A 24,895-nucleotide genomic window follows, 5' to 3' on the forward strand; every position below is an offset into this window, starting at 1 on the left:
ATTTATATCTGGGAACACTTGAAGAGCCCTGTATTGAATAAAAACCCCAACAGTGGGAATATGCACTTAATTTACTGAGAGAAGAAGAAGAAAGTTTCAGCGACTATTTTTCATCTGAGACTGGAGATGAGTCAAAACAGATCTGTAATATAAACCCCGGGAACTTCGGCCGAGTTATGAAATGGACCCACTGACAGACTGTTTTCATCTTTTAAAACGAACGAACAGATTGGCTGAATGTGTACGACATCTACTTAGATGTGTTTTTTTGCATATGAACATAGGGCTTTTATTTTTTAGTTTGGGCTGCAATTCACAGTCAAAACCACGTCGAAATAACGGCATCGGTCTTTTTAGAAACAAATGAAGAGATAATCGGATCAAATACAACAAAATAAATATAAATATATATATATATATATTCAGCAGGAGAGACGTTTTTTATTTATATTTTCCTCATATAAAAACATTGGTAGGATGACCTGTTGCGTGTGAGGCAAGTTTATCGTTTATTTTCCACGGAATCAATCATTTATCCCTCTGATATTCCTACAGGGACTTAAAGAGATAGTTTTACATTATGGGTTTTAGTTTCTGTCCAAACGCTGCTTTATAGTTTATTGCAGAGCTTTGGATTCTATGTTGCAACACCAACCTTTGAAGAGAGGCCAGAGGTCATCCGTCATCCTGAGATTTCACTGCTGGTTTGAATCCTGTTGCCTTTACAGTGTTTTCCCCTCTGGATGTTAAAGCTGCTGCACTGGGAAGACTTCAGATGCCTGTTTCGGGACCTTCACTGTTTACAGATGAATATTTTGCCCTTTAGTTTGGTTGACTATGAAAAGAAAATCTACATAAATAACATGAATGGTTTAATGACTTGTATCAGCAATGAGAAGGTGAGAAGCTTGTATGTTTGTAAAAAAAAGAATATGAAATATAGATGGCTTCTGAAAATATAGTTTTTAAAAGTGACAAAATCTTAAATGCAAAAATGTCAAAATCCCATTCACAGATAGTGTAAAATGATCATAAATATAAATTATTATATACTTCACATAATGATTGAGTGACTGGTGATTTCAAACAAAGTCAACTTACCACATTAAAAGGACGATTCCATTAAGGAAAAACTCAGAAACTATGATTATGCAAAAAATTTTCTACATTCGATCTGGTAACGTTCGTTCTCGATGTATGCACACTGGAGGTTTCAAGTTTCCAAATCCCCCTTGTGTCAGTTGTGCTGACCCTGAATTGTTCCCACACGGGCTGTGAGGTCACAAAATAATAATTATGGACGCTGTGAAGTCAGATTTAAGGAGAGTGTAGATGGATTTAAAAACAGCATATATATATCATAAGGGAAGCTAAAACATCCGAGATAAGTTACAAAGAACCATTTCAGTGAGCACTTGTTGGTATAAGTAAAGTTCATAATGTTATTGAATAACTCCCATGTCTAAATCTGAGACTAAATAAACTAGCCTGACGCTTTTTGTGAGAATGGATGAATTTACCTTGCATCAGAATAGCAGCTCAAAGTCATCTCTTGTATAGTATGAGGAGGAATGCTTCTGGTGGTTGTGGCGAATAAATCGATCCAACAGTTGAAAACCTGATAGGAATATAATTCAGAGCAGCATCAGAAGTATCTTACAGTTCTCCTGGCTGAAAGGACAAGACAGCAGCAGCTCTCCACATCTATAAGAGCGGACATTGTAAACCATGACAGGCCGTCACCCTGAGCGCTGGAGGTTGATATTCAATACGCACACAGGTTGGTTGTGTGTGTGTGTGTTGTCCCCACTTTTCTCTTAACTGTAACAGCTGGCTCGATCGCTCCCCTCCCACCCTCTGATATGAAACTCTGTATCCGGTCGGACACTTTACGAGGATGTCGAGCCGTTTCAGGTCTCCCGGCCTTGGCTAAATCCCACAGCCCCCTTTTATGGAGGGAGGATGGCAGCGAGGGGAAGGGGACGCTCGTTTCTCCGAGTGCGGTGATGGAATTGTAACCGAATACCAAAACTAGGGGTAAAGGGCGGAAGGGGAGCACATGCTGACTGACAGGTGCAGAGGTGGCCTGCTAAATAGAGCTCATTGGAGGGATGGTGATTTTGTAGCATATCCACTAAGGCTGTAATTGAAACTTAAATCCATACATTATGTGGAGTCAGCACCACCTAACAAGGCGTGGTGTACAAGGCCTCGACTTCAGGTACACAATTTACAAGATTTAAATGAAGTGGAATGATGACAAAAGATAGAACAACAATCATGAGGCATTTATTGTAAGAGAACATTACCCTTGTGTTTGGTACAGGGGTTATATTTTCCCTTCGTTTTTTAATCAAACCATAATGACAGAAAATGAAGACGCGTCAGTGCTTTTGCTGAGAAGCAAAATACAAAGAGGCATCTCAAAGAAGGAGCAGGAAGTGAAAACAATGAATAGTTATCAGGTGCATTGTCATAGCTGCTTCATATAGTTTATATTCATCCTATTTTTAAACATTGACTGAAAACTCCAACAGAAATCTTGTGATCACCACGATGTCTTCATGTCCTTTAAATATCCTCTTCTTCTATTTTGCATTCATGCAAAGCAGACAGTGAACCCTGTGTGGATCCATAGGAGCGATTTACAGTCACTGTACTAGAAATTTAACATCAGTCATGTACAACATGGAGAGGAACAGCAAGGCCCCAATATTAATAAATACAGAATATATACAGTACACACACACATTGAAATGACAACAACCTGATGTGTGTTTTCTGTAAATCAGATATTTTTGATCCAAATCATTTCCAGCTCATTTCCTGATCTGCAGTGAACACCTTAAAGCACACGGATAAAATAATGCGTCCATTATGCAGACCCCTCAGAGCACGAGTGGTTAAAGACACTGAGGCAGCGTCTCAGTAAAAATAAAAGCTCTCAGAGGTCTAGGAAGTGTTTAGGAAGCCAGTTAGCTTTGCAGAGCGAGGGCTAAAGAAGCTGCAGGTGGTGCTGGCTCCTCCGGATCCCTCCGGGGCTTCTTGCACGTGAACGCCAACAGCAGCAGCATGGGCAGGTGCCACAGGCTGCAGAAGAACAGCTTACGGGCGCTGCTGCGGTCGCCCTTGCGGTAGAAGCGGAAGGCCAGGTAGCTGATGTACAGGTTGATGGGAAGGGAGATAACGGGGAAGGTCCAGGTGGTGACGTCCAGCACCGGCGCTAAGGTGGAGAGGCCGATGAGCCCCAGGCTGTGGCGCAGGGCCACACGCTTGCACATGCCAGGGGTGGGTGACGGACATCATGCGGTAGCCGCCGCGGGAGTAGTCCTCCCTTAAGTTCCAGCTGAGGGCGTTGAAGTGAGGGAACTGCCAGCAGTACAGGAAACCACCCATCAACAAAGCACCTGGGGGGGAGACAGAGGGAGAAATACAAGAATGAGGGAGGGGAAACTGGGGGACTGTAATGTGTTCAGCATGCCAAACATCAGCCGGAAATACATGTTTTATGTTCGGATTTTGGGTGTGATTGATTGATGATGAAGTATTTGAACAGTGTCACACCACAAACAGCTCAGCACAAAACTTTCTTTAGTATTACTAAAATATAAAATATTTAGAAGATGCATTTTTAGCCAGAGGTTACCAATACATTTAAAAATAAAAACCATAATAATCAGACCGCTATGTTTTGCGAGTCATAACCACAGAGTGAATGATGCGGATAAAACGCTGCGTTGGTTAATGACTATTAGTGCTGCACTATGGCCACATTTCTATCATTATTTTGTGGAAAACGCAGTGCTATATGACTTTATGGACAAAGAAAATGTCATTTAAAATGTACATAGAGAGAGCGCTGCTTTTTACGTTAACATTGTGCTGTAATCCTGCTAATGGACAAATCAAATCAGCCGTAAAATAAGGTTTTTCTTCAGGAAAATGCAGCGTTTTCTGTATTATTTCTCCTTCTGCTCCTCACAGCAGTAGCTACATTCCTTAATAACCCTAACCCCCCCCCCATAGTAGCTGGATATTAGTTAAGGAAGCTTTTGACTTAATATGAAGCAGAGTTTTCCACAAACATCAATAATGCTGTCATTATGTTCATTTAATGATGCTTTGTGCAGCCTTAATGACTATAGCCAGTTCTAAATCTGTGAATGTTTTCCCTCCGAGGCAAGAAGTATATATCTGTTATTTTGTGTGTGTGCCGACTATTCCTACTACTAGCTGTTCTTGAAAGCATTACCCAGTTATGAAATCATATGTGTTACATTTAGTCTAAAACGAAGAACACCTGTATAGACTGACAGCAAGCACACACTTTGTTTTTCAGGATATTGTGTTTCACTTTGCGTGAGTGCGACAAACAGACTGACAAGTACTAATCTCAGTGAAACAACATGACACACAAATAGAGAGCGTCTAATACTGGTTTACTTTTGTCTTGCTTTCAGGAAACATGTTAACACCGGTCTGAAAACAGTATTATGATTGGGTTTGATGCTGATAGTGGACTCTGCTTTGAGGGGACATTCAGAGAACATTAGGCGTAATACTGTTTATAAGACCGGTTAATTCAAAGAGCAATTTCATCTCATTCACTCTGAGCCACAGTACAGGCTTGGATTGTTAGGGAATTATAAGTACTTGAATGGAAAAAGAACCACATTCATTAGATATGAAAACAATTAAATTCATTAAACATTACGTTGAAAGAGCCATCCAAATATTTGGAGCATTAATATAAACTTGCGTAAGGGAAATGGTGGCAACACGATGAAACACAAATCACGCAGTTGCCATAACAGAACACTGAATGTGTCCCCCAAACAAGCTGCTTAAGCCCCCCCAAAGTCTGCGTCCCTTTGCTAACCTAATGTTACATTCATTTGGCAGCTGCTTTTGTGCAAAAAGACTTACAATAAGGGCATTCAAACTCCCCAGGAACAAGAGCACTATGAGCGCTGCAGGGATTCTGGGCCGTTTGTAAATAAAGCTTTATGAGATCAGGGGATCCTGAGGATCCAGAGAAGAGCAGTCACCCAGCCAGCTCCCTACAGGAAAACACTGCAAAGGGATTTAACTAGGCCTGTAACTAAAGCATGAATTATTAATTCATCAATTAATATCATTATTTCAAATAACTTCTTTTATCTCAAACAGAACATTTTTGCCAAACAGTCAGGACTTTTCAAATAGCTGTTGAAATTGTCCAATATGCCAGGGTGTGTGTGCGTGTGTGTGTGTGTGTGTGTGTGTGTAAGATCGGGGGGGGGGGGGGTGAAACACCACACCATAAATGACAGAAAAACATCCAGATTTGTTCTTTACCTAATTGCTGTGTATTTGTTTTCGTTTCAGCTCAGTGTGAGAGCCTGGTGCTTTTGGAGAGCATGACCAACCACAATCACAATGGCAACATGACTCATTTACAGAGGTGGGAAGTAACTAAGTACATTTACTCAAATACTGTACTTGAGTACAATTTTTAAGTACTTGCACTTTACTTGAGTATTTCCGTTTTATGCTACTTTGTACTTCTACCCCACTACGATTCAGAGGTTAGTGGTGTACTTTTACTTCTTACATTTAATACCATTAGTTACTTTACAGATTTGGATTAATGATGTGAAATATAATCAACACTTGAATCAGACTTTGGTTACACCTGGAGTATTCACATTTTACCCTGCAGTATACAAAGTAATTACACTAGCTGCACCTTTACCAGCTTTGAGAACACTTTAATGATCTATAATTATAAAACATATCATATATATTATTCTGCAATGGACCAATCTGCAGAATGAGTACTTTTACTTTTGGTACTTTAAGTATACTTTGATGCTAATACTTTTATTTGAGTAACATTTTGACTGCAGGACTTTTCCTACACTCTGGTACTTCTACTTTAACTTTAAGTACAAGATCTGAGTACTTCTCCCACCTCTGTTCATTTATAATGTGATGAGGATCTATTACATTATCTAGTATATATTTGAGATTGACTTTAAGAACTTTACTGTGAAGTCCGCACTGTGCTGAATCTGTACTCGTGGCAGATTCTCAATAATACACAACTTGGACCTGACTGTAATTGACCGGTACATCCCAACAGGTTTTCAAATAGCTTACTGTCCCATCAAAAGGCAGAAAGTCAAAGATTTATTTAGTTACATATTTGAGGAGGTTCGATGCAGTGCTTGTCTTGCATCTGTGCTTGTGAAACGACTTCAGGTAGAAGATATCTTAATATTTCGTACCTTGCCCCAGACATCCTGTAGCAGCCGTCCAGCCCATGGCGGGGGGTAAGGCTCCCACCACCGCTCCCACCCAGGTGTTGCTGATGCTGAGCCTCTTGAGCGGTGTGTAGCAACAGGTGTAGAGGAAGATGTTGAGGGCCCCCAGGAAGCCCGTCAGAGGGTTTACGGCCAGCGTGAGCAGGGCCACTCCGGGAATTCCACAGGCCAGAGCAAAGGACACCGCGTGGAGGGGGCTGATGTAAGGAAGGGACAAAAAGAGAGAGAAACAGAGGGAGAGAAAGTTACATTTGGAAGGAAATCTGCAAGAAAAATAAAAATGCCAAATTAAAAACACGAGTTTCAAGATGATTTTTTAAAATAAAACGCAACAAAAGCCTGACACCACCACGAGAACTATAGGATGATAACGTTTAGTGGGCTTGTGCAGACACAAGATAAGACAATGATAGCGCCACATGTCAACACACACTGAGACCCATGGGGGCCACACACTAACCGTCAGCAGCCCTGCATGGCTGAGTCTCAAAACGGGAGGCTTAGAGGAAGCTCATCTGATAAGAGTTTGTCAGGGATAAAAGTAGCCCCGCAAGATGAAGAGCATGTGCACACGCCAGAGATCAAAACTAGCTGAAGGAAAACCACGGCGGCTCAGGCTTTTAGCCGGATGAAGACTTCCTCCTCCTCCTCCTCCCCTCGTCTTTTATTGAAAGCAGTGATGGCGAGGTCTGGTTCAAATTCACCAGTAAATGCTCCATAAATTAAAGAGAGGGTAGATTAAAATCTTGACCGAAAGCAGGCGCGTTTCTTCAAAAAGCAAACAGGGCTTTTATTTTGGTGGGAGATGGCTACATTAATGTGATTAGTGGTGTTATGTCTGTTTTATGTGGGCTGAGGTGGGGACATGCAGGCTGGCTCCATGGGGGGCAGTTGAGGGGTGGGGGGGGGGGTTTCATCACATGGTTTGAGCTGCTTTTACTGTCCTCTGCTTACAGTCCGTCACAGCCGCAGTCATAACGTCAGGTGGGGAAAGTCAACAGAGAGCCAGAGATGTGGACGTCTGGTTACACCACAACCAAGGCCAGGGATCCAAAAGTAAAACATAAGGGATTTAAATGTTACCTTAAAGAAACAGGATGATTCCACTTTTAACGCGAGTCACGTGTTTTATATTCAAGTGGTCGGAGAGGGAAAGTAAACTGTGGAAAACAACTATTCTGATCTTTCTAAATCTGTAAGCCTTTGCCTACAAAACACTTCCGGGACTGGTGCCAACTGAGAACAGACTACAGATCACTGAAACCTTTCGCCCACGTTTTACTATGTTTATTTCCACAAAAATAGCCAGATATTTTAAAGTATTGACAGCCAGAGAGGAGCCAATATTGAGTTTAAAGACTGAGAAGACTAGAAAAAGGCTAATCCTGCAAGAGTTATCTTGTGCTCTGTGCAAAAACAGAAGTGGATGACCATTTTTTTTTAAAGGTATGGCTTGCTAAGCTTATGCTGCAACTTCTGCAGAAAAGGCAAAGACAAGCTAGTTCTGTTGAAGATGCTAAACTGTGCATGAATAATAATGAAGTGGACTTCAGCTGACGTGGTTCTGGAATAAGAACAAAATTAACTGAATGATAAAACAACTTCAAGCACACTGTAACATTAAAGAGGCCCTATTCTGCTTTGGGGGTTTTCCCTTTCCTGTATTGTGTTAGGTATAGGTTTGTGTGCATGTAAATGGTCTGCAAAGGCTAAAATCCTACAGTTCTGTCCATTGGAGTACTTTGTACCGGATAGGCTATGGAGCGGGACATCTCTAAGCGGTTGACCAATCACAACGGAGCCGGCCAGCGAACAAATCAGAGCAGACTGGGCTCTGGTTTCAGACAGAGGGTGAAAAGAGGTGCTGCAGCACAGGCAGCATGAGAAAAATAAAGACCTTTTTGAACCATAAAGCACATCAAAGTAGAGGCACAAGAAAGTAAAATGAAGAGAATATATGCAGAGTATGCCTTTAACAGTTGCTATACATGTTTCGCCATCAACTCCACTTGAAATATAAGTTTAATTTAATTCAAAAAGCTTTATTGTCTCAAAAGGGCAATTCTGATGCAGCATAACAAGAAAACAACAATCAACAAGCTGTACATAAAGCAGCAAAAAATATATAATATCTTTCCTGTGCATTATTCTAGCATTCCCAATGCTGTCTCGCAAAATAATCAAACACGTTTTTTGTTCTTTTTTGTACATAATGTAAAGTGGTAGTCAAGTTAATTTAACAAAGCAAACTCTATTTGCTGGTGCAGAGCAGCCCAAATCAAAACTGTCTCCAGGCTGAAAAGCTGCACTGTGAGTAACCACCTTGATGAAACTAAAGCTCATATTCTGTCTTCCTTCTCCTGCCCAGCTGACAGCTCTTCAGCATCACCACATGTGGATGCCTCAGACTCTGCGAAGCCACTACAAAGGCTGGGGGACTGTCATCCGCATTCTACAGAAGAACAATGAAAGGTGGGGAAGATGAGACTCGACTATAGTCTAGACATGAGAGGTCAAAGTATTGCTGATGCTCACATCACTCTGGCAGACAGATTTCCGCAGGAGGACAGATGTAGAGGAGGGACATCTTTGTGTTTGAAAGCCTTCAAGACAATATGGGAAATGTGTAAAATGCAGCCTACTGGTGGATTGTTTGACAGGACACTCCGGCCTCCCATATGCTCGCTGTCTCTACACAATCTCTGCGTCTCAGAAACACACCTCCTCTGGTCAGCGACCGGCTAAAAGCCAGGGGAGAGGATGTGTTTAGATAGTGAGAGAGCATCTTCAATCAGCAGCTCAACAGCATGAGGGTTCACTTTTAAACAGCGTGTCAAAGGAGAATTCCTGAGACTGGGAAGAGCTGTGGGTCAGGGTGCAGTTGTAGTACCAACAGGCTGTTTCAGTCACAGCTGGACTATGATGCTGCACACATCTGGAGAAAACAGTGACTTTCAGCTTGTACTCGTTAGCTTCATGTGGACAGGACTGTTAAGATTGTCCTATTTTGATGAATGTATTTTTTCACTCCTTAGGTACATGGGTTAATGTCAGACAACAATCAGTACATCTTCCCTACACTCCTGGTCACACATAAATATCCTACATTTGTTGAATTTCATATTTGAAATATGTCTATACAAATATATAAATACACAGTTGCAATGATACACATTAAAAAATGAATTTTAAATATTCAGAAAAATATGTAAAAAGTGAAACCAGAGAAAAAATAAATATATACATTTGTTTATTTATTAATCATGAAGGTATATCCATGTTATGAAGTAAATCATGTTAATACAACGCCATGTGCATGCGTAAAATCAAACTGACACTGTAACCCCCTTAACCCCCCCAACCCCTCATGTTATTGTCCTGTTCTGTTTGTAATATGTGTGTGCATTGTCCTTGTCCTTATGTATTTGAATTATTTTACGTCTTTGAAATAAAAAAAGTATAAAAAATAACCTTCAAATTAATTCATATTAATTACAATAATAATACAAATAAATCAATAAATCAATAGGAAATCTGTCATATGAGGGTTTAGGGTTTATTTGTCCTGTAGTTTCTATAATGTAATTATATAACTCAGAACCAAACAAGCATTTTCCAGTGAGTCCCTCAAGTTATATTGATTTCCCAAGTTTTATCCTCTTGTGTAAACAGGTTGTTTGCTTTGGTTCTTCCTGAATAAAAATGAGGGATAAAGCTCCATCCCTGTACGATTTCAATGCAATAAAGGCAGTTTCCTGGCACTGACAATAGGTGAGGAGGACATGTGGTTGGTTTTTTGGTTTTCTGCATCAGTGCATTTCTTTGTCTGCCTGCTGCTTGAGGGTGGAAGCCTCCAAAAGAGAAAGGAAAGACAGCCTATCCAGTCATACAGTAGAAGAGCATGGGCATAAATGCAGTTCACTGAGCAATAATACAGAGGTTATCAGACATCTCAACTGCGGAGGAAGCAAAAGTTAAGGTGTCAGGTAACTACAGCCTAACCTCCGCCTCTACCCTCCTCCTTCCCAACCTGATCATAAGCTTGCATTACACCTGACAGTGGAGGAGTACAGCAGAGGGTTGTAATTGCCAGTTACGCTCTGTGGCTGCTGCTACTCTACATACACAGCTACTTGTCTGATTTAGCACCTTGACTCAGCTAAAGGAGAAACAAACAAAAATAAGGACTGTGTGCTCGGTGCTACTGTTTCTATAAAAAGGTGTGGTCAGCCGAACATAGCCAGAAAATGATCCATCAACATAACAAGCCCCCGGAAAAGTGTCCCTCAGCAAACCTAGAAAAAGATAAAGTCAGAGAGGAAGGAAACAGGAGCAGCCTTGTGTATTAATACAAAAATAAATGAGGCTGGGGGCTTAGTGGCTGTCATGCAGTGTTGACTCCATACTGAAGTCCAACTCATGCTCTCTTCCTCTACTTGACTCACTCTCTTGAAGTAATCAAAAGTGCAGATGGGGATGTTTAGCAGAATGTAGCACACAGAAGGCTAGGTCTCTTCAATAAGGACAAACTGTACCTGACTTGTCCTCTGACGAGCGGACGGTTCTTGGTACGATTCATGTTGGAGTCGAAGGGCACCTCGAAGTACTGCGGAGACAGAAATACATGTGGGTTAATGACAGAGACCCACACATAGACACTGATGGACACACAGAATATGAACTACTTCAGGCAGCTGGGTTGCTTTGGTTGTTACACTGCATTTATGTCTAAATTCTACCTTTTTTTTTAGCTGAGTAACAATACAGCAAAGATTTATAGCGCAATCATTCTGCAGATGCAAACATGGATAAAAGGTGTGAATGGAAGAAAAGCAGCCGCTGTGATAAATGATGCATTTCCTTCCGATGTCGGCCGTGTTAACGTCCACAGAAATGTAAATCAACTTTATAACGATCACAGGACTTCCGCCGGGGCTGCCTGTGCGAGTTCTTTGCAACATCTGGAGAGGAACAATGTGAGGGGAGCCGGTTGTAGCAGAGGCTCGCCCTGCACGTAGAGAGTCAACGGATGGAGGTGGAAGGTGGAGACCGAGGTGTGGGTTGGGGGAGGGTGGGGTTGCTCTGGGACACAACTATGTGAAAAACTACTTATACTCCTGTTTTATGATCTGCTCTGGAGGAGTATGCTTCAAAGTGCTCCCATGAGATTGGCAATGTGTGACTAAAATGCAAACACATGGGGTGCTTAAACGCAGGAACTAGCTAATCTGTGTGTGTGCGAGTGAGTGTGTGCGAGCGTGTGTTTGCTCGCCCGCATAAGAGAGCCTTTGACTAATGAAGAAAACAGATAAAGCACTTAGGAGTACGGAGTATCGAGAACCATCTCTATGGAAATATGGCCCGCATAAAATATGTAATAAACAGATAATCCACTTTTCTCTTCTTCAACCCAAGTCTCCAGATTTACTGCGCTCGTGACATCGGAAAGCCACAATATTATTGAAAAACCTTGGGTGGAATGGCAATGCATGTATAGATTTTTATTTATAACGAACATTATGGAGAGGGCTGCACCATTAAGGGTGACTGAGGCTTGGAGTTAGGATCTAAATATGAATCAGCAACGGAAAGATCAAACATCTTTAGTAGAAATGTGCTCTTTTAGATGTGGTTTTCAGAGGGACACTGAACCTCTCAGAGCAGAGTGGGATAAATACTTCCAACCTACTCCGTCTTTGCATTTCATGTTGCCCTTTTCTGGGTTGGATTCCTTGCCAGAAGTCGATAACAGCGAGAAAGTACAGCCATCATTTCACATTTCAAACATATTTTAAAGAGATACATTAGTATGTGCAATATGACAAACCGAGCCTTTGATAGTCCACAGTTGGTAAACACATCTCCTCATTTGGTTCAGTTAATGTTTTTATTGAGGTGGCACTTAAACCCTCCAAGCTCCCAAATAAATTCAAAGGTAGCAGTAAAATAAGCTCTTCCCATACGCACCAAAAACAATAAACTTTCTTCCCTTTTCTGCCTTTTGGCTCAGTTTTAGTGTTAGCACTTAGCTAGCCGGACTCTGACTGGACTGGACCGAGTGAACGGACAGCTGTGTACGTGGCTGTGGGACCCCGAGGCCCGGGCTGAGGTGTTAATTCTATTTCCTGGGTCAGGAAATGCGTCAAGAGGTCAGGGGCCGCATGAGAGAAAAATGCACATTGTGGCCAGAGCAGAGCGGTGCTGCAGCAGGCCTCGGGGGCCAGCCCGGGGCCAAACTCCCCGCAGCAACGCTCACATAAAAGGATCCATTTAGTTTAATAACATCATCCCATAAGTAAAAAAAAAAAGTGTTCCCTTTGTATTGTGCCCCACAGGCGTATAAAGGCACCTGTAAGGTAATTAAAGGAACAATTACAGAATTTGAAGAGTGTCCAAAGGATGTCTAAACACAAGTTCAGAGTGAAGATGCTGCGTGTTTATTCGGATGATTTAATAAGAATGTCACTCAGCCCCCACCCCCCTACTGCGTTTGCCGCTGTCATTTCACAGTTAGTCCAGCTCTGCTCTCGTTCCTCCCTCTTTGCCTTTTAAGTCGGAGTGCCTCATCTGGTTTGCATCAGCGGCCCTCTCAGCCCGTGTCATTATTTCCGCCCGGCGCTGCCATGTGTTACAGTGAGGGCACTCATAATTAGGCCATTTGTGTTTTTGTGTACATGCACGTGCGTTGCTACAGGTAGGTCTGTTAAATGTTTTAAATTGACACGTCTTCACCTGCAATGAGTCGAGGTAACTTCACTAGCTGTCAAAACATTTGGAGTTTATAGCATAAAGCATCAGGCTCAAGCATCTCCAGTAGGGCTCTGCTGACGTATGTACATTAACAATGCATTACTCAATGGTATTATCATCAAATTGTAATAAAATACTACAATATTAAATGGTAAGTATGATAATTAATAACAACATTTACATTATATCAACAAAGACTACAAAAAATGTAAAGAAATTAGAGATTTTTGTTTTAACTTTATAATACAGATGCACATTTTAAAAGTTTGCAAAAGCCCCAAATAAATATAAATGTTGCTTTGTTTGTAAATTTGAATTAAAACAAAAGTTTAAAATGAAATAAAAAAATAGTATTTTGTATCGAATAATAAAAGAGAGGAGTGTCAGTGTATATTTTACAATATACCAATGCTTGAGTTTAGTTTTCATTGTGATGACACATGCACAATGTCCTTGCAATCAGACAGTTGTTTGTTTGTCTGTAACCCAATGTGTCTGCTCCTAAAGCTCACTGACAGACCATGATATATCTGACTAAAGCGACCTTCATGTACACAGAGGCAGCTGGGGGACGGAACCGGAAGTTATGGAGAGTCTGGCTGCTGCTATCAATTATGAACACACACACACACACACACAACTGTAGGGACAATTATCCACCAGATGAGGATGGAAAACAGGCGAGACCAAAGTGAGAAGCAGAGGAGCGGGGGCGTATACGGTTGCCAGATCCTCCGAGCTATCAAAGACAGAACGTGAGCCTCCGCCAACCACCAGGGCTCAATTGATAACAGGCAGGCATTTCCTTTCTTCCTTGTGTAGAATCTATGGAGGACAACTTGGCTTTGTGTCATGATATGATTTATGGCGACACATTAAGGGTTTGTGTAATTTCGAGAAAAAGTGTAAAAACTTTATGAAATTGGCTTGTATAACCACTGAACATTAAGAAGATTAAACAAGACTGAGGATTTGACAGATTTATACTTTTTGTGACGACACATCATATAAATACTCATTATACAAATGGAAATATAAAAAATTGAATAATTGCAAGGAGCTCCTATCCCAACTCTCAAGCCATGTGTCATATATTCCTTCAACTAGTTTTGTTTTGTATATTTATATTTGGCGGTTTCAGTATTTATTCTCTTTAAGGTTGATTAGTGTTTTTTTTATTTGTTAGATGTTTCTATTTTCATAATTGTTATACGTTTTATCTTCTTTTACAACTGATATAACAATATTGCCTCATAATCTAAGTTATAAGTAAGTACAATCTGACAAATGTAAGTAAATTATGCTTGATACTTGATGCTTGAAACAGCTTACATCACAGCTTCCCATGGAGTTGAATTTATTTAGTTGGCAGCTCATCCCTGAGCACAGAAGCCTCAGATTGCTTATAATAAGGAGAAAGATGAAAGCTCTATTTCAAGCTTGTTAAGCAAATAAGTTATTGGGCTTTTTTACTCAACTAAGATTTGTTAAAAATGTTTTCACTTTAAATTACGGAATGTATTTGAAAAGTGGGCTTACTAACATGAATGCTACTGTGTAGTATATCTTCACATACATATTTAAGAAGTACATAATAAGACAAGCACAAGTTTCAAGATATATTCCATTACACTTTTAGAATTTGCTGAGGGCCTTAGTTTGGACACCCCTGGTGTGAACGTGCCTGGCAATAAAATGATTATAGATGTTTGCTTGCCATCATTAAAGTTGATCCATTTAAACACATTTAATAAAAACTATTACTCTTCTTTACTTACTTTAAAGTGTGCATATACAGCTCCGGAAAAAATGAAGAGACCACTCCACATTTTTGTTAAATCTTTATCTCTACCTGTATGGCAGCCATTCCAGTGGCAGTTGAATTCCAACAAAGAGAGATGTTGTCAGTAGTTTATAGAATACAATGAAAACCCCACACCTAACTGTAGCTAAAACAACAATAGGAAGTGCAGAGAAGTTCTGAGAGGAGCGACACGGTAACTACACATTTGTTGTGTTTACTGGAGAGTCCGGAGTGTGCCTCAACACAGGAACACACACAGCAGAGCAGCTGTTTGGCTTTGGCTCACAGGAACATCAGCTGGCCTAAACAGCACGTCTCTCTCGCTCTGCCGACAGAAACCCAGGTGCACGGGCTAAACACAACAATAGGACCAAATCATCACCTGTCAGAACGTCACCTGTTTGCACACTGGAGTTGAATGGCACACTCAAACATCCGCAGGGGTGGGGGTGAGGGTGAGGGTGGTGCCCCTGATGAGTGCCAACTCTGCTCAAAAGAGCACGAGAGCTCTCAAAGCCCCTCTTCAACAGCAACGGTGAACTGTCTCTGATCAAGCACTTGACAAACAAGCAGTCAAAGATTTACATAGATTAAGCTTTCCTCAGAAGTCAATTCAATGCTTCTGGCAGAACGATTTGATGTCAAATGAAAGAAAAGAAATGGAACAAAACAGACGAGCCACGCAACCTGACTAGTAACAACACTAAGAAACGCTGCCATTAAGGTCATGTTGAGCTGTCTTTATGGTAGCAGTGGGACTGTTCTGCCTCAAATGTTTCTGATGTCTCCAGAGTCAAACGAACAGTCTTGGAGCTATGTGAACAATGCTTTGATTTTATACTGCTACCCCTGAAGAACCTGTAAAACACCTCCAAAGTACTTTAAACTGTTAGCATGAACCTGCGTGCGTGTCAGTTTAAGGTTTTTGATCTGGAAAAAGGTAAAACAAAATATATATATATATAGAACACGTAAGAGAGACGACATGTAAAAAAGCTAAAATATGTTTAACTTGTGCACCTAACCGTGAACCCCTTATGCTAAAAACATGAAGGTGAAATGACCTAGGCAAGACCATATGGTTGCTAAAAATAGAGTGAATACAAAATACATTCAGGTCATCATACAGAAATGAACCTAGAAACTGGATGTTGGCAGTAAAGCTCCAGTAATAACAGCACTGACGACATCTCCATCACTTCATTTCTGTTACGGAGAGCCTAGCAATATTTAGTTTACACTATCTGTGGTGGAGGTGAAAGATAAAAACAGGAGACATGTGTCTGTGTCTGGAATGCTGCATGAGGACAGCTGGCAGATGTTTTTCGGGGTTCCTCGCCCTCTGTGATCCTTTGATGTGATGAAATGATAGGGCTGGATCTGCTGGTGTGACTAGACATGAAAAGCTCTAATCGTTCGCACAGTTTGATTCAAGGGAATCATTTTTAAAAGTAAAGAAATTGCTTTAAGGGGCCCCATTATGTGTTTTGGGGTTTTTCCTTTCCTATAGGGTGTTTTAGGCTTTTGTGCATGTAAATTGTTGGCAAAGGCCTGCATGTTAATGTCTGCGAGTGACTACGGTTTGTGTACTGTACAGAATCAATAGATATTTTGCTTCAGACTTTCAAAAGCAGCAACTAACCAAGGTAAATCTACATTGCTGTTTTTCAAGGCAGAACTGTAAAGACGGCACTTCTCTGTGAGACCAAACGGTGGATGGAGTCTGAGAGTCTTCCTCTCTTTACAATGATCTGTTTAGAGCCGTTGGCAGCGCTCCACCTGGCACAGCGTCTCTCCTGATTGATGGTCCGAGTGCGGGACAGTGAAGTGCTAAACTGTCCTCATGTTAATCAGCTTATTAATGCTGAGCGAACCACCATTGCCTCTGCCCCTTTTTCTGTGAAGATACGTGCAGGATTAGGGCAGCAGAGGCATGATAAACCCACATTGCCTGGCCGTGTAGAGACGGAGGGAGCAGGGGGGAAAGAAAGATGAAGCTTGACATGGTAGAAGTAGAGGATTTTTCTTAAAACTCTTCTGATCAAAGGCAGAGCGCAACTAAAGGTGTAGGAATCTATTTATGTCCGTTGGAGACGACAGTTTTAACTCACTGGCGCTTTAAGACCTGGGGGAATATGCTCCTAGTTTTTAAAAGTGATGCCGTAGTTCAGTAGACTGCCTTGTGTATTGGATCATATCCCTATGTCCATCCTTCACGCTACGTAGTGACCAGGTCATAGTGCGTACTAGTGTGAAGGAGGACTTGGAATCCAAGCCAAACTCTTGGTGGTTGGCAGCAAATCTTTAAGATCTTATGGAGAGATTTTTCATATGAAGGTATGTTTGTTTAAAGTCACTGAAAGTGCACTTACCACTTATGGTCAACTAACCTTAAATCCATCGATTTGCCACTTTGAGTGTCAGTATTAATCTTCATTTGTATAAAGTGGTTTGGGCCATGCTGGCTGGCACAAACATTTCCCCTCTACTGTAAACATATCGACTGTGCAAACAAGATAAATTCCTTTGTTGGAGTGCTGGCGGGCCATATCTGTAGTCTGAGGGAGATAAGTTAACGTTCTTACTAATGAGGGCTTTTCACTCCAGTTCCTGATTACTTTGCACACACTTGACTGCCTTCTATTCATTCCCGCATACTGTGGGAAAACATATCAGTAAAAGGTCAATACATAGGACTATGTATTGTGTGTGTGGTCATTTGTTTGAACAGACATAAACAGTCCTTTCCGCCATCGCTGGGCATTTGCAAATAACTGTGAGGATGTGACTGACAGGATCTTGACAGTTGGGGTGAAGTTGAAAAAGAGGCATGTGCATGACGGTGTGTATGTTTGAGAGAACTTGAGTGTTTAGATTTTTGTTCCGCAGCTGTGTCTGACGATAAGGACACTGGAACGAGTGTGAAGATGTATATATGTGTGTGTGTGTGTGTGTGTGTGTGTGTGTGTGTGTGTGTGTGTGTGTGTGTGTGTGTGTGTGTGTGTGTGTGTGTGTGTACTGTTCAGACACCGTTGGTCCTGAAAATCTTGGTGAAAATGCGTTCAATAGAAATAAGAAGTGATAAGGAGTGGATACGTATGAAGGCCCTCACTGTTCTCACACATGACAGCAGCCATCAGCACCTCTGACAGATTTGTATTTGCGGCAGTGACCCGTGGCAAAATGCACCCCTTCATCTGGACGGGTTCATTCAACAAGCCTTTCAAATCAAAATGAGGGCCTCAGAAGACGACACATACTGAGGTAAAGGACTCCTTGTGTAGCCTAAGTTTTTCCAACTTATCCATAGCTTTACCTTTTAGGGATATAGAATATACAATTGGGATAAAGTTCAAATACCTACCAATAAAACAAGTCAACTTGTCATTAAAAAAAGCTGTTGATAAGCTACATTGTTAAGAAAACGACATGATGGCAGTCAAGACTATATGCATCGTAAAAAGAAGGGTCGCAAAGGGTTCAATTCAATAAATCGTACTATAAATATTTAACTTGTTTTGGGGTAAACTCACTATTTGAAATGAAAGAAGTCTCAAAAGAGGATACGCACTTCTGAGAAAAAAACACAAACATTTTGGAGATCCATTAAATTGATCTAAATAGTTGATTCTATACTCAAGGGTTTTACAATTGTGTCCGCTCAAGATGTGATCAAATGTTTTGTTTTTATTGAATCTGCATGTGATGTGGCAAATACAGTCTTAGCAGATAACCTTATATGTTAGAATTATTTCTTTAAATTCCCTTTTTTGTTTTTCCATGGATTTGTTACCTCAGTAAAGAACAAATAAGACAATTTAGCCCTTTACAGGTAATGTTTTATTTTATTGCAATAACTCCAAATTTGATACGAGACACCCGGTCCATTAGGAGAAAATCTAATTGGATTACCAAACATTTCATCCCTCAAACTCGGAAATGCATTATCTATGTACCTTTGCCATACTCTAGGTCTACTAAGACTAAACTTATTTTTATCCTTTCTGTTCGTTAGTTTTATCCATTTGAATCTCTGGCCTTTGGTAAGCATGCTGGGACATGGGTCACAGGTTGCTCCTGGAAATATCCTGCAGGTCCAAGAGAGTGAACAAAAAGTGACAGGCTTCACGTTGTTCAATCAGGATCATTGTTCTCTCTTCCTTTCTCCTCACCAGCATGCTGTGTAAACTAGACATCTGATAACACACATGAAGCCCAATAAGATTATATTATTCTCCCTACGTGCAAAGACATTTTGTTTTGGTAGCTTTGTCTCTACGGGGTCTGCGGTGAAGTAACACTTATATTTATAAAAATACATTTCCTTGTAAATATTGGAGTGTGATTGGTACCACCCCTATATTAAACCACACATTTGCTAGCATTTTGTTATTATTATTTTTGAAATCGCACAAAACCGTATGGATAATATGATGTCATTAAATATAAAGTTAAAGTGGCTCTATTTTACTCATTTTCAGGTTGACATTAGTATTTTGTGCTTCTATTGGGACATGTTTACATGCTTCAATGTAAAAAATAATCTTTAATTTCTCTCATACCGCCTGCCTGATTGGTTAGCTGACCGGCTGTTGCGATTGATCAACCGCTTAGATACGTCCCGCCCCTTAGCCAATCACACACAATATGTTGGAGCGCTAACCAATAGAAACGTGAGTTTGTTACATAGTGATGTCACTATGTTAAAAAACTAAACAAAGGAGTGGAGGTTGAGTCTATAAGCTTATTTTAAGACATCTTTGCAATGTGCAGACTTCTGAGCGATGGTGGTGAACTCTGTAGGGCTTGGCTTGGTCACTAGAAGGTCAACGGTTCAAATCCCCAAAAGACCAAGTGCTGCCGAGGTGTCCCTGAGCAAGGCACCGTTCCCTACACTTCTTCCCGGGCGCCATACATAATGGCAGCCCCCTGCTCCTAACACTAGGATGGGTCAAATGTAGAATGTAAATGTTCCCTGTGTGGGACGATTAAGGGTATATTCTTCTTCCTTCTTTATAGTTTCACATTGGTGAGTGACACAAAACACAAAGGAAAATATCAAACTATTTTAATATGTAGGTTGAACAAATGCTACACTCAAGGCAAGTGCACAGCGAGTAAATAGTGGCAAAAAGAAGCAGGAGTAAATAATTTATCCATGAGTTGAAATCTTGTTTGCTGGAACAAATGGGAGGAGACTGTGTGAAGTTCCTCTACTGCCAGAGCTTTGCCCACCCCGGAGACCCATCCTTCTCTCTGCAATATTCTCTGCACCATCTACTCTCACTCTCCCCTCATGTGGAAAGGCAACCAGTTAGTTTCTCAACGGGTTCCAGAAGTGAGCTGTCAACCATCTGTCCTGTGAATGTAACAGAAACTCTTCCTGTCAGGATGTGGCGTGACCCAGCTTCAAGTGTGTCTGAACGGGGGAGAGACACTACTTTACTCTAAATAAATCACAGAAAACTGAAGGACAACAGTGAAATCTTCTCAACAAATATTGCATATGCACTGATTAATTTGGCACCAGTAACCGCTGAGCCGCCAGGAAATGTGAGATAAAGTGGGAGATACTGCAATGTATTTCCCGTTGAAATGCCTTTGTCTAATAACCTGGAGCACTATTATTTTGAGGTTTGTTTGAGAGAGAAGGTGTAGTTGCTGCAGTTTGAAGAAAATATATGTTATTTAATGTTTTAATATTGAAATACAGTTCAAAGGAAAGTTTTAAAAAATGATTGTGTTTAGTTTCATTTTAGGAAAGAAAATTGGCAAACAATTTGGAATAAGCAGGTCACTACATGAATATATTATACAAATAATAGCAGGTCAGGCTATTCATTTAAAAGAAATGTGCATATATATAAATATCTGAAACTGTAACTTTTGCAGTCTAGTTCAAACTTTTTTAAAAACATTTTTAAAGGTCTAGGAGCCTGACAACGAGTCAGTATTCTAGCATTTGCTTCTAGGCAAGATTCTTTCTGCCTCCCTAATGCTAAGTATATTAATAAATATATCCATGTACAGCACATTGTATAAAGGATGTAACCAAGACAGATATCAGGAAGTGGTAAAGAGGCATTAAAAATGGTTGTCCGTTGAAATTGGAGCCACTCTTTCCTTACCCGGCCTGTCTCCTCATAGGCAATTACTGCAAGAGAAGCATTCAGATAAAAGGTCTACAAGCAGAAGAAAGACCCCCCCACTCTTTCTCCTCCCCTAGTACCACTACAATTGCACAGCGGAAATGTTTTAATACCCAGGATCTGGATAACTGAAACAAAGACTTTCAAAGTAACACACACACACACACACACACACGCACGCACGCACGCACCCCGATGTCTATCATCCTCAAACTGATTACAGTTGTGTGGGTGTACAATGAAAGGGGACGCGGCAGTGGTTACTTCCTCCTGCTTGTATAAATGACTGTATGGTGACATTAATGGTGTTCAGAGTGAAACACGTGTTGCCTTTCAAGGCCCTTTTTTGTGTGTTCATGTTCATGGCTGTTGTGATGGAGGTGTGTGGGCGGGTAGATAATGCCACAGAGGATGAGTGCGACATGAATTGGACCTGAATAATTATACAAGGTCTGCTTTATCACTCGGTAAAATATGCTCATGAAGAGGACAACAAAGTATGCAGTTTTAGACAGAACTTGTGAAGGACAGTGGCTCTCAACCGGGCGTCGCAAGATCATTCCAAGATGGTTGTAGAAAAAAAGCTTACAAATAAACTTGTGGACTCCAATCTGATTATTTTCAGTAGTTATGACTCAAAAAGGGGCTGAGAGTAACTGTAAAATAGCACAGACTTAATGACAGAGGCCACTTCAAAGCGGAGTCAAGTTAAATAGCCACACTTACAAAAGCTGCGTCACCTTTGTTTGTGGGCTGACAATGCAGCAGCGCTTCTAAAAGCTGGCTTAAAGGTAGGAGAAAATAGTAATTAAGACGCTCCGCATAGAGGAGTAAAGTAATGTTATGCAGCAGACATAAACAAATATAGATAAAAAGAGTGTGGTTTTACAATCCCTCTGTGATCCTCAGGTGGGGTTAGCCGCAAAGCAAAAAAATCACTGCCTCATATAAAGAGTAGATAGGTTGAGCCAGGCATCAGAAGCAGAGTTAGTAAGTGTGTTCAGTCTGCACACCCCCACAGACACACACTTTGGTCTGTCAGCGGTAATCAACAGTTACTACATGACTGAGTCTCGCAGACTGCCATGTCATCATAACGCTGAAGATCCTTTTAACCCTCCGCAGTGACACAGAGGCAGACAAAAGGTCCACACCCAACCCAGCAGGATGTGTTCCTCAGGTGAGCGGGCGGAGGAGAACAGGTGGAACAACATGCTGTTAGAGCATCAGAAGAAGAGACAGAAAGGCAGACTTCTTAAGCCGTTTGCGCTCTGTAGTGCCGCCTAACAATTTAAAAAGGGCAATGGATGTGCATTGCTGGAAAACTTTAAAAAGGGATGTTCAAAAAGGCAGGAGTCTGCACATAAAGGGAGTTTTGATAAGCCACCCAAATATATTCAACAAATATAAGTTGAAACTGAATAAAAGTAGGGCAGTGACTGTCCTTTTACCTTTCCAGTCTTGATAAGCCGGACCGTACCATCTGCTCTTGTTACCTGGAGCATGTTTAATGAAACATGCATACTGTCCAGGCAGTGCTTTATCTAATCACCTCAGGTGCACCCGTTTCATACACACCTTTATCCTGTATGCATATGCATTAAAGGGTAGATTACACCAGTAACAGGACGTGATACAGTGGCTGGTTTACCTCTAAAAAGCTGTAGCCGATTAGATTCCAAGAGTTCCCATGTATTAAATCACCATTTCAATGACATATTGACATTGATTCATATACTGCAGTAAACGTTTTGCTACATTATAATGGAAAAGCTTTCAAAACCATTATATATATGCATCCTCTGGCTCCAACACTGAACAGCCTTGACATGGTGACAATAGTTAGACTTAGACTATCTCTGCCTGAAAATGTGACTATTATGAGGAAAGGCGTACAAAACACTACCGTTTCTGTCTGCTAAATATCACCTATGGCTTTTTGCAACTGTTGAGCGCATGCTGTGTGATTACATAATGAAGGATTGAGGACTGGGAAGGCACTTCAGATTCAGGAAATTCAGTCTGAATAACAGTCATTGAAGACCAGGCTAGAGCCCTTCTTATAATTTCAAGTTATGAGAGCACAAGCTGAAAGCAATTCTCAAACTACTGGGCGTACATGGTCAAGATGGGTTGTCTTCATAATGCTAAGGCAATAAACAGCACTTTGCAATAGTGTAGCAAAAGGAGCTCAGATTTGACTTTTTTAGACTAACGAACCAAAAGCGATGGAGACTAAAAGTATATAAATCAGTCAAATAATTGGAAATAACCAACAACACTTTACTTTTTTTCCTTTATAAGATGCGTAAAGACCACATACATGCTAATCTAGGTTTAACTAACAGTCACTAGTAACATTTACATGCTTTTCTCAGCCATGGAAAATTCCATTTGCCCTACATGTGCCATTAAGCGTTTAATCAGTTGTATTAAAGAAAAGGACAGTCACATACTCCAGAGATTGTAGAGCTCTATAGCAAAACCATGTGATTTTCAGCTAAATAATTACACTTGACTTTTAAACCCGAGTTTTGGAGAATTTGAGACGCACCCAAGGCTTAGGGAAAGACTTGGTGCATGTCGGTAACCATTTTGTTTTCCAGCAAAGATGCCCTTGCCCCAAAAGCTTCTCGGTTTGAATCAAATTAGCATTCAGTGTTGGCTCACGGGCACGCCATAAACAGGGCTGCTTTTGTTAATTATCCACGGATCTCAGCATTACAAAGAGTGTTCCTACTTGCCTTTGGCTAAGTTACCTTCAGATAGAGGGCAAACTTAAGTTTTCAGGGGGGAAAAACGGTAGATCGTAAACCAATACATAAACGTGATGCCCCTTAATACAAGTCCTTTCCTGCTTTAACTCCGTCAGCCTTGCAGAATAAACATTTCTATTTGTTCATTGTTTAGCTACAAAAAAAAAAAAAAAAAAAGCTTTGGGAGGTTAAATACTCTCAAGGAAAGTTTATTAGTTCATTTATGTATTTCATGTGCAATTATCTCTTTAGCAACAAAGCCGAATAAGGCCAAATAAATATTAGCTTTCAGCTCAGCGGAACAAAGGCAGGTCATTTTATTCTACTCTCTGGTACTGCATTGCATTAAAATCTGTGACGCATATGAAAACACAGTATGTATTCATCTGCCTAGGATCAGCTTCACAAAAGACATTCTGCATCATTGCTTTTTTGGTCATAATACTTTTTGGTTCATAATGGGTAATTTTGAGCTGATGGACTAAACCAAAACCATTTGGAGTAATGGTTGGCAATACCCAGCGTTATTACATCTACTGAACAGGCATTCAAACCTCTGGCCCCAGTCTGCTAATGTTCAGCAGTTGCAAAGGATTGATGGGAAGCAGTAAGGGACATTTCTAAAAAGAGTGCATCTGAAGCAACGCAATAGGGGTGCGAGGAAAACATTTATTTCTTAAGATACATCGCAGTGTACTCTTGAGATTTGACGTCTATTTCCACGGAAGTCAACGATCAGAAATGTAAAACCCAATGCTCCACATTAGGATTGCTAGTAACCTGTTTTGTAAGGCGGTACTTTCCTTATGGCTCAACAGATTGGAGGGTGAAATGCAACGGAGGTAAACATGTGCTCTGTGTTCACGATACAGTCAGACTGGTGCTCTTTGGCTTAAAATCTAGCACATGGAAGCAGTTTGACTTCTATGAAGTTAAAGGGAAACCCATGCAAGATGCTTCTAAATATGTGTCACTTGTGTTGTATTAATAGTAAATAATGGAAGTCAATTAATCTGTTTATGATTATCAGGGATCATCACTCAAAATCCATAGTCAAACAGTGAGGAAAAATACATGTAAAAGGAATAAGCAATGCAAGATGGTCAATACTTAATACATGCATCACAGCCC

The 24,895-nt window shown here is 40.8% G+C and overlaps 1 protein-coding gene across 1 annotated transcript in view; it reads right to left on the minus strand.

Moving 5' to 3' along the window:
- Window positions 1-2,273: 2,273 nt before the first annotated feature.
- Window positions 2,274-24,895, minus strand: part of LOC134871361 (protoheme IX farnesyltransferase, mitochondrial) — a 34,409-nt gene continuing 11,787 nt past the window's right edge. Inside the window, 4 exon segments of the mRNA XM_063894118.1 lie at window positions 2,274-3,287; window positions 3,289-3,407; window positions 6,270-6,502; window positions 10,841-10,911. Of these exon segments, the coding sequence (XP_063750188.1) occupies window positions 2,976-3,287; window positions 3,289-3,407; window positions 6,270-6,502; window positions 10,841-10,911 (735 nt within the window). The 3' untranslated portion in view covers window positions 2,274-2,975.

Source organism: Eleginops maclovinus, chromosome 10 (genome assembly GCF_036324505.1).
Source record: "Eleginops maclovinus isolate JMC-PN-2008 ecotype Puerto Natales chromosome 10, JC_Emac_rtc_rv5, whole genome shotgun sequence".
Taxonomy (NCBI): Eukaryota; Metazoa; Chordata; class Actinopteri; order Perciformes; family Eleginopidae; genus Eleginops; species Eleginops maclovinus.